At 40.2% G+C, this 12,966-nt stretch overlaps 1 protein-coding gene across 22 annotated transcripts in view; it reads right to left on the bottom strand.

Annotated features, from left to right (window-relative positions):
* The window catches only part of MAP7 (microtubule associated protein 7), a 106,171-nt gene that overhangs the window by 1,819 nt on the left and 91,386 nt on the right, over window positions 1-12,966 (bottom strand). For all 22 annotated transcript variants that reach the window (XM_015284096.4, XM_015284099.4, XM_015284100.4 and 19 more), the window contains 6 exons: window positions 10,882-11,077; window positions 9,860-9,961; window positions 9,224-9,274; window positions 9,069-9,126; window positions 6,588-6,726; window positions 683-909 (listed from right to left, as the gene is read on the bottom strand). In XM_015284096.4, the coding sequence (XP_015139582.1) occupies window positions 683-909; window positions 6,588-6,726; window positions 9,069-9,126; window positions 9,224-9,274; window positions 9,860-9,961; window positions 10,882-11,077 (773 nt within the window). The remainder of the gene's footprint in view (window positions 1-682; window positions 910-6,587; window positions 6,727-9,068; window positions 9,127-9,223; window positions 9,275-9,859; window positions 9,962-10,881; window positions 11,078-12,966) is intronic.

The following is a 12,966-nucleotide window of genomic DNA, read 5'->3' as shown; positions in this document are numbered from 1 at the left end:
CTATAACAGAAGGCATCAGAAACGACAGGTCAGCAAAGAGTAGTAATGCTTAATTCAAAACGCACTTATGCAAATATTTTATTGAAAGATGACTTTTCCTTATATTTTCTAGACAAGAGAAGGTAAATTAGGGTTGTCCAATTTCATTTCTTATGTTAATAACTGTTTACCCGACATCTTTTAAAAGCTACAATGCAATTCAGAAAAAATCTGCTGTGCTGTAAACCACCACTCGGTATTCGTGGCAGCAAGAACTTGATGAGGGAAGTCATTCAGAATTTGACATAAAAGGCATCTACCAGCTCCCTTTCAGCGCATGCATATCAGATGTTACATTTGCAGAACTGGAACATGATTGTAGATCATAAACTAAGAACAGCAGCCATCACTGTTATCATTTCCACTTGAAAGCACAGGGAAAACGTTTTCAAGCAACTCCTAAAGGCAAATAGCACAGTGTAACTGAGAACGCCTTTCAAACAAAAGATGAGGGCTCATCGTAATTCACACAGCATCTGTATGTGCCTGGTATACATAGCTTTACAAACAGAAGATTTGCTCCTCTTCACAAAGAATTTTGGGTTTAAAATGCTTAAATTATTCAACCCGTGTCAAGTAGAAGCTCTAGGCCCTGCACTGGTTACAACACGTTACTAACGGTAATGAACTAAGGCAAACTCACCTGCTGTTTGATGTGTTTGAACACTGTCTACCTGAGGCAAAAGAGTCCCCTTATCTTCAAACGCTAAAATTGGATTCAGGGGAATTCCGGGACTGTCGCTTCCATCGTTGTTCAGGGCATCCAGCCGGGATGGTTTAGAACCAATAGGTAGATTTATGATCTCTTCGAAGTTATCGTTCTGCATAGACATTCCGTTTTCCTCTGTATTTTTCTCTGGGTTGAGATTGCTGAGAGAGAAACATAAGTGTTTCATCATACGCTTAATTCAGAACAGAAGCATAGTCCTGCTCAAAGCAATATTACAAATTGAAACTTGCATTAATCCAGAGCATTCTTTTAGCGAGTAAAGCCAACGTTTTGTGACTGCCACAGCAGATGAGCTGTTGTTACAGCAAGTACTAGATCTGCTTTCTCTCAAACACACAGGGTCGTCGTTACATTTGGCTGCACCATACCCAAAACTACAGAGATGTTTGAGTGCAATGCAGCTCTGAGAAGTTACTGAAATGGGAAGTAGTAAAACAAATCAATCCAGCAATACCCACCTACCTTCCCAGCACAAGCACTGCTATCTGAAGCCACACGCCTGATGGGATTTATGGCCTTTCTCAGCTTTCATAAGCATTGCCATATTTGAATGCTGAGGTACCCTTCTTCATACTGCAAATCAGTCTAACTGCTCTCAGATGAAGGCACTGTCATTTTTGTTACTCTTTGGATCACCACTTGCCTCCAGTTTTTGAGCAGCCTCTTCTACCTGCCACTCACCCAGAGAAAAAAAACTCCTGTATCTATTCAGCTCTCCTTTTCATCCGTCCCCTCCCAGTTCCCGGGCCTTATTTTCCAGGCACAGCTTGACTCTTCCCTGCAATGACCAGGCCCAGACCAAGAGCAGCACCTCCTGGCATCCCTCACACCTCCCCAGCTCATGGGGAATGCTCTCCAGGTGCACATACTCTCCTGAGAAAACACATCGCCGTGTGTCAGTCCCAACACTACCTCCCAGCCCTTTTATTAGCTACTGCATTGTCAAATCCTGCTGTCTTTTCATGCAGCGAGTGCTGTCTTACTACAGGGGAGGAACTAGGGTGCTACTCTGGTGAACAGGATGACAGTAATGGGACCCAAAGCTCCCCGAGAAAGAGGGAGTACCCAACTGTCACTTCAAAATCATGTAATCTTTTACCGGTGCTTCCTTAAAGCCCTTCACTGTCAGACCCTGGCAGTCTGGGGCATGTGTTCCCATATCACACCTTTTCAGGTTGTTAGGAAATGCTTCAGCATAAATGCTCAGATGCATTTTTCCTAGATGTGAACAAGGCTATCAATGTCCTCAGGCCATTTCTGAGCAGGTGGCTTCGTTTCACTGGCTTGTTTTCTCCTGAGAGTACATGCACTAGTCTGAAAATAGAACAACAACAAAAAACCCAAACAAGAACAACTCACCAAACCCTGCCTGCAATTAGCATAAGGTTTCTTTTCATTGACCAGCCTGCTAGGGTGGCCAGGTCTTCACAAACAATTACAGAATTGTTTCACAGTACTTCCCAAGCAACGGAAAATAATTATTGCACTTTAAAAGACTGTAACACTTCATCTGAAGCCCAGATTTCCTGTAAGAACAGCATGCTGGTTTTCATATCAAATCTTTTCCAGCTTTTCAAGCCATCATCAGTTCCCTTCCAGAAATGCAATCCCTTTTTCTTTCCCTTTCTTTTCCTTTCCCTCTCTTTTCTTTTCCTTTCTTTTCTCTTTTCCTTTCTCTTCTCTTTTAAATCTGTGAGTGTGCAAAGCAAACTTCAAAATGGAAAGTGTGTTTCACTGCATGTGGCTTTGAAAGCAGACCCAGAGACCCTGCTGACTGCCTGGGAGAGACCCCATGTCACATCACCCACCCTTTTCTGCAGGAGATCTGCTCTGTAACAATCTGTGAAATGCTTTAAGACTAATAAAAACTGCTCCATCATGTGTAGTTATTAGGCTATTATTTGCTATAAGGTGTCACGTTACTTATCTCATCTCCATCTACTGCCAATAACCTTACCAGAGGTAGGATAACACAGCATTCAAAAATCTGATGGAGGAGGCAGGAAGGAGGGGGGAACACAGGGTTTGCTCCTGCATCTAAATTAGGCAGTACATTTACCTATGGAAGTACTGGCACAATGAAGAGAAGTCTCTTGCTTCTGCAAAGTTATATTAATTTTTCTGATTGATCAGCTAACTTGATAAATAGTTCTTCGTAATTATTGGTCGCTGCATTGTCAGTATTACACATCAAGTTATACTAGGATTCAGAATGCAACGTTGTCTTTCAAGATGTGCATCTATACAGTCACAAAGGGGGGAAAGGGTGTGGGGGGGAAAGCCAGGCAAAAATCATGACTAGATATTTTATATTTTTTATGCTATAAGAAGTAGATGGCACTCCATCAAACCATTAAGCAGCATGTTTAGTAGAAATAAAGGGAAAAACTGAACAGTGGAATTCATTTCCACTGGACATCTTAGCAGCCATAATCTCAAAAGCAGATTAGACAAATTCCTAGGAGATTGGTATGCCCTCCAGCTTCTGGTAATTAGTAGCTTTGGGACTACTTGAGCCTAGGGTTGCACTTGGACCACAACACATAGTAACCCTTCATTGACTAGAGGATCTCCTGGAACTTAGCTTTTTTTTTTTTTCCTCACCTCTTTACACTCTTTCCCTAAATGACCGCTATGTGTCATTGAGGCAAAGAACACAAAAAAAGAATCCATTTTTGAACTACTTCACCAGTTTTTACTGTCTTACGTTCCGCTCTTAGTGACGTCTCAGTGCCCAGCACAACACTGCATATACCCTTATCAGGCATACAACACTGCTGGGAAGTTGGGCAAAGAGAAAGTGGAGAACAAACAAAAACTCCAGGTGAAAGATGAATTCTGTAGCTGTTATTCAACTCCAAACTCTATTATTCTGTTTCTTTCAGGATTTTACTGTTCAGTACAGTAAGAGAAAATAGGATCTGGAATAAATTTTGTTAGAATCTTTCATAATGTATGAAAAGTTCCAGAATATTTTACCTTAAAATACTATTCGTTTCAAACTCACTTTTTCCATTTGCTGGGAAAAAAACCCACAAAGCCACCACAATCACTGTAGAAGTGTATGCCATTAATAATGTAGTCTCTGCATGAGTTACTAGTTTTCTTGGTAATTCTAGACGCTTTGCTATCTAATAGGAAAATTTCAGTGATACGCTTCATTTAGAAGTATATTTAGTGTTGCTTTTTCCATTGCACTACACTTGGATGAAGAGAATCTTCATTTAAGTTCACCCTGTCCTGGAGGTGTTCAAGGCCAGGTTGGATGGGGCCCAGGGCAGCCTGGTCTAGCATTAGATATGGAGGTTGGTGGCCCTGCCTGCAGCAGGAGGGTTGGAGTTTGATGATCCTTGAGGTCCCTTCCAACCCAAGCCATTCTATGATTCTAAGCCTTCTCACCACAGACTTATAGGTCAGGTATAATGTCATTTTTTCAATAGTAATTCAGCACTCTTCATTAGCATTCTAGCATTACACTGTTTAAATGGATTTCCCACTGTTAGGTGGGATAGATGACAGCACAAAGATATCATCTGCAATAAGTGTTTAGTAATAAAACTAATGATTATTGATGATGAATATCTGGTAAATAATAAAGCAGATCACTGAATTTCAATAGGGTTTATGTGGATTAATTATCTTGAAAGGCTAATGAAGTTCCAGTACAACAAAATCTGCGCTGTTAATCAAAAGCAGCAACAGAAGATGGTGAATTATTGAAATCAGTTGTTTTGTCTCCACCAGATTTTATTTTATTTTTCTCACATGCTTTGAACATACAAGGAGGCACTCTATTTCCAGCTGGATTCCAGCCACATAGCTGGCACATGATGGATGACATTAAGAGAAGGAATGAAGGATGAAGGTTTACCACAGCAAACAGTCAGAGCAGACTATCTTCACATGAAATGCTAATAGCCTACACAGTCACCTTCCTTAAGTACTGCTGCTGAAACAGGCAGAGCACTTGCAGCACCTGGGGAGTGACCCAGAGATACTCTTTGGTCAACGAATAATAGAAAACATTAGTCCTGTTCAAGACAGGCATGCAGGCTGGACACCAGAGCTCTACCAGATAGAACCACCAACACTTACACTTCATCTGCCCTGGGACCGCTGAAACAGTGATTGTAGCTTGGGACTTCACTTACGGCACACTGTAAGAAGTGCAGTGAGACTGATGGTTGCCCTAGGCCTTACCAGGACTCAGTCTTTTGTTCCTTCCTCTTGCCCATACACACATATTCTAGAAGTCCCCCAGGCAAAACCCTTTCAAAATCTGGTTGGAAATCTGAGCTTTCTCACCCTCAAAACATCCAGATAAAAGCCAAATCTTTTCTAGGGCTGGAGTGAGATGCTCACAGAGAACACCATCTGTATTTATTACTGTTGCATATGCTACAGTATCAGGTATATCTAGTTGCCAGATACCTGTGGCACACAAGATGCAGTAGCAGTGGTGTTGGCACCTGTGGCTTTCACCATGTGATAAAATCTGTGCTGCCGTTCCTTCCTTCCAACAGCCTGTCGAACTGCTTGGGCTAATACCACGATTCTATCAAGTACTTCAGCCCTTGCCTTCCCATTCAGGGTGGATGTTCCTCTAAAGCAGACAGTCCCTCTGTACTCTATCCTGGCACATCACTTTCTCCTTCCTCAGCCTCATATACGTTTTGAATTTTAGTTCATGCTCTTCATTCCTATCTATTTACTCTTCACTTCGGCTATTCAGATCCTCCTTCCATACCAAATACGATGCCACATGACAACATTCATTAGTGTGGCACATTTTACATTACAAACATCAAGGTGCATCTAAGGTTGGGAGTGATTAACAATTAATAGTTGCCTGAGATAATTATGAGACAGATCTATGCAGCTCATCTAATGCAGTTCAGTGCTCAGAGTCACTGACAGAACTTATCTCAGCATGACAGCAGGCTAAGATCCCTCAGGCATATGGAGGGACAGAGAGGGCAAATTCCTCCTTCAATTAGTGCCAATCACATCCTGAAGCATACTGCCCATTACAGACTGTGAGATGGCTTCCCACATTCAAGTTTTTCCATGCATATTCTGGCATTACCTGCATAAAACATGAAAGGGCTATGGGATTATTTGGCTTTCTGCTTTTCTTACTGAAATTGAAGTAACTGACAGCTCATGCTTATGTAACAGATTTCACTTGGTTCAGCACAGAGCTTTCAAGCATTTCAATTTCTCAAAATCTGAGTGACTGCCTCATGACTACGAAGAGCTCCTAATGTTAAATATCTGCCTCCTCAAACCTTCCTTTCCAGAGGACAAAGGGTTTTTTTAAAAATACACAGTCAAAATGAGTAGTTCTGTATCTTTTGTTTAGTAGTCATAACTTGCTGATTCTTCAAGCAGTTCACAAACCAGAGCATCCAGGCTGTAAGCACGGTGTTCCCTATTCCAGCCAAGAAAACTAACCCTGCAAATTCACACTGTTTTTTATGAATCATTTTTTAATTCATGGAAAGAAGCACAGAGAATTGCCCTTTCAATTAAGTTCCAATTTATGTAGTAATTGCTGGCAACACATTCTTCCGAACACTGCAAAGAATGAACTATATTTTCACAAAATTCTTCAGTTGGTAAAAATGGGTTACTGCTAAATGAAAGATGTTAAAGTTCTTTTCTGAGCACAGGAAAAGATAAAGATAAACAGGAAATGTGGCAGATTGAACAGCTGTGTCTCTTATTTAGCTAATGAATACATGGATCTGAGAAAATGATCTATTACTCAGTAACTCTTATCCTGTAAACACCCTCTAATACTCAGCAATCCTCTTACCTGTCCATATTCATGGGGGGTTGATGTGAAACAATCGTGTGTGTGCAGGTTACGGGTTTCCCGCTGTGTGGAGATTGTGTTGCATGCTGAAGCTGAGGTCCTCCTGAAGGTTCCATGGGAGGTGCAGGACTGGTTATGACTAGAGGAAGAAAGCACAATTTCATAGAAGTTAGTAATATCATCTTCCTTCAATGTAGGATAAAACATTTCCTACAAAAGATAGGACAGCTAAGCTAAGCTACAATTTTAAAATGCAGTTAATCCCTCTGCTTTCTTCGTCAAGTTTTGGACATACCAGTTTCACAGATTTCAAAGTTAAAGCTCTGTTGGCAGTAAAAATCAATTTACAATCATATAAACAATTTCAGCGCTTCATCTGGTGGTCAAAATAGGATGATATCTTACAGAACATTACACTGGTATTTTTCAAAATGCTACAAAGAATGGAATAGGAGAACTCTGGCACATCAACATTACCTCTCGTTTCCTGAGTTGATCACTGGCTGTAAACCAAAAGGAAACAAGGGGAAAATCTCCGTGGAAAGGAGATTTCAACAAGCACCAAATCACAACATAAAATGCTGCAAAGAGCAGCCTAAAATTGCGTGACACACAAAGACCATATGATGTCACTGACCTGCCTCAGCATGTCCTTTTAAAGTATAACTACGGTCTTCTGCATTGTATCTACAGCCATACTAATTCATATATTGCTCTGTAAAAGGAAGCAGCTGAACTCTAGCACCTGTTGCAATAACCATAAGAACAATTCCGTATTCATAGGCTTAAATGCACTTATCTAGGCCACCTAAAGCACCTCATCTGAGAGCTCTCCATGCATAGCTCCTGTTCTGCTATGACCTACGTGCTTGGACTGAAGTCTTCAATGCTGAATGCCTTCATGTGGTTTTGGCAATTTTTTATATGAAAGATATGAGCAATACAGGTTTTAGTCCTGCTACATATGGACCAAGTAGGAATTACACTGGTTTTAACGTATAAAAAGAAGGCTGGTTCTTTTGCTTTGGGAAGGCAGAGTTATCTCCTCTTTTGAAGCAGAGGTCAAACAAATGACACAACGGTGATGGATTTTGTTTCAATGTGTGATCTGGCCACTCCTATACAGGTTTCTTCACTTTTTGCCAAACAGTAAAATTCAAAATGAAAAGAAAAAAAAAAACCAGCAACAGCATTTGCCAATGGTCAGAAGCAGTCTGTTGGAGTGTATCATGGAAAGTTAGAGTTGGCTGAACTACACCATTAATATCTTCAACTCAATATCATATCAAGATAAAGCAAAGTGAAAAACAGCAAAGCAACCCTGGGAGTGAGGGCAGTTTTCTATTTTTCCAATCACTGATGGATTCCAGTTTTCCCTTGGCACTGCAGAAGTGGAGGTTGAAATTCCCCTCTGCCATCAAAAACTGACTACTTGTTTGTTGTCTCTGGAAGGAAAGCACAAGCCTCAGGTTGTAAAGCCATTTTTACTTTCAAGAATTATTTAAATGGTTGGCAGCAACTTAAACAGTGCCTGCAGCAACAGATGGCACTCCACACACATTCTGTATTAGCAGTTCCCAAACTGTTTTTTATTTAAAAAGATAATATGTAAACAAATAACTTCCAAGCACATACTGAAATTCATGTCAAATAGTTTCCTGGCAGTGCTCATTTGCACATCCACTATAAACATGAAGGAAAAAAAGGAGTATGAGCAGCCAGTGCCGTTGTCCTCTCTTGTTACTCAGTGCAAACACAAAATAAAGATTATTGTTACTTGTTATATTATGCTATGACAGTTTAAGCTATTTGACAGATTGCCTTCAGTATATTTAAATCCTGCTAATTCATATTTGCTTATTGTTGAATATATGGTAACTTTTACGTTGCTTCCTTTATTGTAAGAATTAAAGTTCAGATGAAATTTTACCTAAAGTAACTAGAGGGGAAGGAAAAAAAAAAAAACAAACAGTGGGAACAGAATTGAAGGGAAGGCTGAGTGTGGGTATCACAGAGACTCTAAGACTCTGTAGGAGCTGAATTTTGAAAGAAAAGATGTAGAAATTGACATCAAGTGAATAAAGCAGCAGGTGTGAAAGAGAAAGCACGGGGGAATGTTTAGGACTGTGAATGGTTTTTGTTTTGATGACAGATCATACCTCTAGTACTATGAAAAAAAAGAAACTGCAAAATCACTGGCCAAGTTTGTCAAAACTAAACTAGTTAACCTGTTTTTTGTTTTTTTTTTAATTTTATAAATAATTAAACTTGGTAAGCAACTCCCTCTTGTTAAACACCAATGTAATAAAGATACTGAAACAGCTGACTCATTTAGTAATGGATAACTACCTATACAGAAAGGCTAATTAAATAACATTTACTAAGACTTCAGTTAACTCTTCTAATGGCTTTCTTAACTGCAATTGTGCTCAATAAGCATTTATTCACCTGCTGCACTCAGGGTACAGTTAAATACAATACCTGCTTCTCCAGTATTATTTGCCTTTGATATATGTCCATTTTGCTGGTCATTGGGTTTCTACAAAGGAAGCATAACATTGTAAATTAAAAGTGGCACTAGAGGGAGGAATTGAAATGCGCCCAGTATTTATGCATGACAAGTTTGTGGCACTGACCTTATCTACAGCTTCTACACGCCTAGTTCTCTTCATGATCTCCTCAAGCCTCTGCAAGAAACATAAAGGAGGAAAATAATGTTTGCTGGCAGTAATTTACATTTCTCTCTCCCAAACCATAACTGCCTATCATTTATCAAAGTTGTATTTGCATACTGCAAAACGATAAATGATTTTTTTTTTCCTGTTGGCAATATTATCTGTACTTTCGCATCAGGCTACGCTGGTGAGGACCACAGCTTTTTTGAGGGCACATTAACTTTGTGAATAACTTCCTACAGCAGGGGTGGAAGCTAGATGAATTACAGTTTCTCTGCGTGTACTGTTACCTTATCATAGAATCATAGAATGGCTTGGGTTGGAAGGGATCTCAAGGGTCACCAAGTTCCAGCCCCATGTCACAGGCAGCATTGCCAGCTGCTACACCAAGTACTAGACCAGGCTGCCCAGGGTCCCATCTAACCAGGCCTTAAACACCTCCAGGGACGGGGCATCCACAACCTCTCCAAACAACCTGTTCCAGCACCTCACCACTCTCTCTGCAAAAAACTTCACCCTGACATCTAATCTAAACCTCCCTTCCTTTAGTTTAAAGCCATTCCTCCTTGTCCTATCACTATCTACCCACACATCTACCTTCTTCCTTTCCAAGCGCTCTTGCTCTTCTCTTTGGAAATGCTTTTCACGTTCTAATCGAATCCGCTCTGCCTCTTCCCGTAGGCGAGCTTCCTCTTCTTTCTGAGTTGAGATGGTAGACAAAAAAAGCAATGGAAAATATTACTATTTGACGACAGATTTACACCAATATCTGCTCATCTATACGTATTTGCAACATCACACCTTGGGGTGTGGCGAGCAACCTTCTCAGACTGAATTGCACTGTTTTTTTTATTAATCTATGTTCTGCATAACATGCATAGATGAATAAGGTTCTGTCCCTGTTCTGACTGGCACGTCCTGACAGCAGATCAGATGATAAATACATTTCCTAACTTTCAGCATTAGAACAGCAGCCAGCAAAGCATTCAAGAAATCCATGTATTGAGTGGTGGATGTTTTTGGAAGTCAAAAGAAGTAGAATGCTTTATTTGGCCATTAGAATTATTGCTTAGTGAGACCAAGGACAAACAGCCACAGGTACATTTGCACAAGCTTTCAATTCCTGCTTTTTAAATTAAGTGTAAAACTTCTGGAATATACTGTAGAAATGCTTTGCTCCCTTAATGTGACAGTGTTGTATGACGGAACTACTCTAACAGTTTATTCCCACTACACCAGGTTGCTTAGCCCCAACCAACCTGGCCTTGAACATTTCCAGGTATGAGGTATCAGTGATTATACTGGTGTCTAGACCTTCTACAACTGTATGGACAAACAGTTCTCTCACATAATACCATTCATAAACTTCTGCTGTTACAACCCTATTGATTTTTTCATCACAGGATTTGTTCTAAAATAAGCTACTTTTACAAGAAAACAAAAACAAGCTAACAAAAACCCTCCCTACTGCAAGCTTTTGTCAAGAAGAAGCATCTTTACTCTCTGAACCACTCCATGAAATGAATTCAGCCACAATCCTATTCACGCCGCGTAGCATTTCTATTTTAAGCACCCCTCTAAATTAGGTGCTGCACAGAAATTCCAAGAGGGGAGCATACTTGTTTCTGAATGCGCTCCATCTCTTCTCTCTCCTTCTGTTCTCTCTCTTCTGCCTGTCGACGCAGCCGTTCTTCCTTTTCCCTCTCCTCCTCTGCATCTTTTCGTTTTCTTTCAGCTTCCTGTCTGCGAGCTTCTTCTTCTTCTCGGCGAGCTCTTTCTTCAGCTATCCTCTGGGACAGCTCCTCCTTCTTTTGCCTGCAATCATGAAAAGAATATGAGAAAAAGAAAAAAAGCAGGTTCCTGATCCAAGACATCAGCACTGCAAAACAACTGGAGAAAGGCTACACTGCTTTTTCATTTGTAAGAACCTCAAAAACATCTGAACAGGCTGAGGCCAGGCCACCTTTTCTGTTTCCAGCAGGCACCAAAGGTGGTAGATGCCCTACTGAACAACAGAAAAACACTGCAAGGTTTTACTTCTCCATTATATGACAGGATTCCATTGATTCATAGCTCAGGCACTTTCCGATTCAGAAATAGCATGACTGTCTTTACCATATCTTGAAAGATGCTTCCCTCTGTTATTTCATTCAATCATGTTTCGAAACAGCATACATTCTTGGCACCCACCTTAACTTGCAACAATGACTCCCAGATTAAAAAATAAATAAACAAAAACTACAATAGTTCACCTTCATGATTTTTGAACATGTTACTTCCTAGTCTTATTTGATGGTCCTCATCCTTGTCTTATGGGAGTGAATAATTTTTCTCTTCTTCCCAAATCATTGTGGACTTTGTAGCTTACAATATCTCCACTCAGAAGAAGAGGAAAAGCGGTCTTCCCAGCTGATGATCCTCACCTGCTTAGGTGTGGATCTAATCTGTAAGAGTCCCCACAGAATCTCAGAATATCCTAAGTTGGATGGGACCCACAAAAATCAAGTACAACTCCTGGTTCCATGCAGGACAGCTCAAAATTCAAACATTATGTCTATGAGTGTTGTCCAAATGCTGCTCGAATTCTGGCAGCTTGGGCTGCCCTGTGGAGACCATTCCAGTGCCCAACCACCCTCTCAGTGAAGAACCTGTTCCTAATCCTCCACCTGACCCTCACCTGATGAAGCTCCTTGTTTCTCTCTTGGACACATTCTGCACTTCAGCATAGGAACTGTTCTATACTTCTGATTATCCTTAATGTCTTTCTCTGTTTATTTTCCTAGCTTACCAGTTTTATTCTCAAAAATAATACAGAACACAACATTCAAGAGATGGATTCACCATGGATAATTCATAATGACATTTTCTATTTTGTTCTTGTTTTCCAGTAATTCATAACAGTTCATTTATTTTATTGACCATGATTCATCTGATACTTATGCATACACAACTCCAAACAAGATCTTTTCACTGAGAAATAATTAGCCCAGAGACCACCACCATATAAGTAATAGTTATTTCATTATATGCATTCCTTTATGCTTAACAGTCCTGGTATTCAGCTTCCACTTTGTATCTCAGCAATATAAGATACACCCTTGAACTCTTCATGACTGGCTTTCATCTCACTGTAGACCTGCATTATCTCACTGGCCATGTGTCCTTTCAGATTCATTTATGAAGGTACTCAATAAAGACTGAAAACTTTTCGTTGTGAAAGCTGATTATCCTTTACCTTTTGTTTACCTTTACTATTTTTTCATCACATTAATCTTACATCCCAGCAGCTTACTTTCTTTAAAATAATTTTGAGAGGGACAGGGTCATGAGCCTTTTGGGAATTCAGGCTACTCTAACTGTCTTTGCCTTGTTCTTACATTCAGCAGTGTTACTAAGGAAGTACAACAAATACCAGAGGCATGACATCCCTCTAAACTTGTGTTGCAGCCATAGTCATGGGTGCCCAGATGGGCTGGTAGAAATAACACACTGCATTAACTACCTCCAAAACTGTTGGGTGTCCTGATTTTAAATGAGAAAACACAATTTTTTAAGTCACAGCTGCTAGATATCTAAACAGATCTAAAGCTTCAAAGTAAGAGACATTGCCACTGTTGCAGTGTTGACAACAGCCAAGCAGGGTTCCCTTGTCAGAATAAACAAGTATAGCTTTGTTAGTCTGAGAAAGCAATCAAGCATTACAC

Source organism: Gallus gallus, chromosome 3 (assembly GCF_016699485.2).
Source record: "Gallus gallus isolate bGalGal1 chromosome 3, bGalGal1.mat.broiler.GRCg7b, whole genome shotgun sequence".
Lineage (NCBI taxonomy): Eukaryota > Metazoa > Chordata > Aves > Galliformes > Phasianidae > Gallus > Gallus gallus.
The sequence above is the reverse complement of the archived record's forward strand: the minus strand, read 5'-3'. Positions and strand labels throughout refer to the sequence as shown.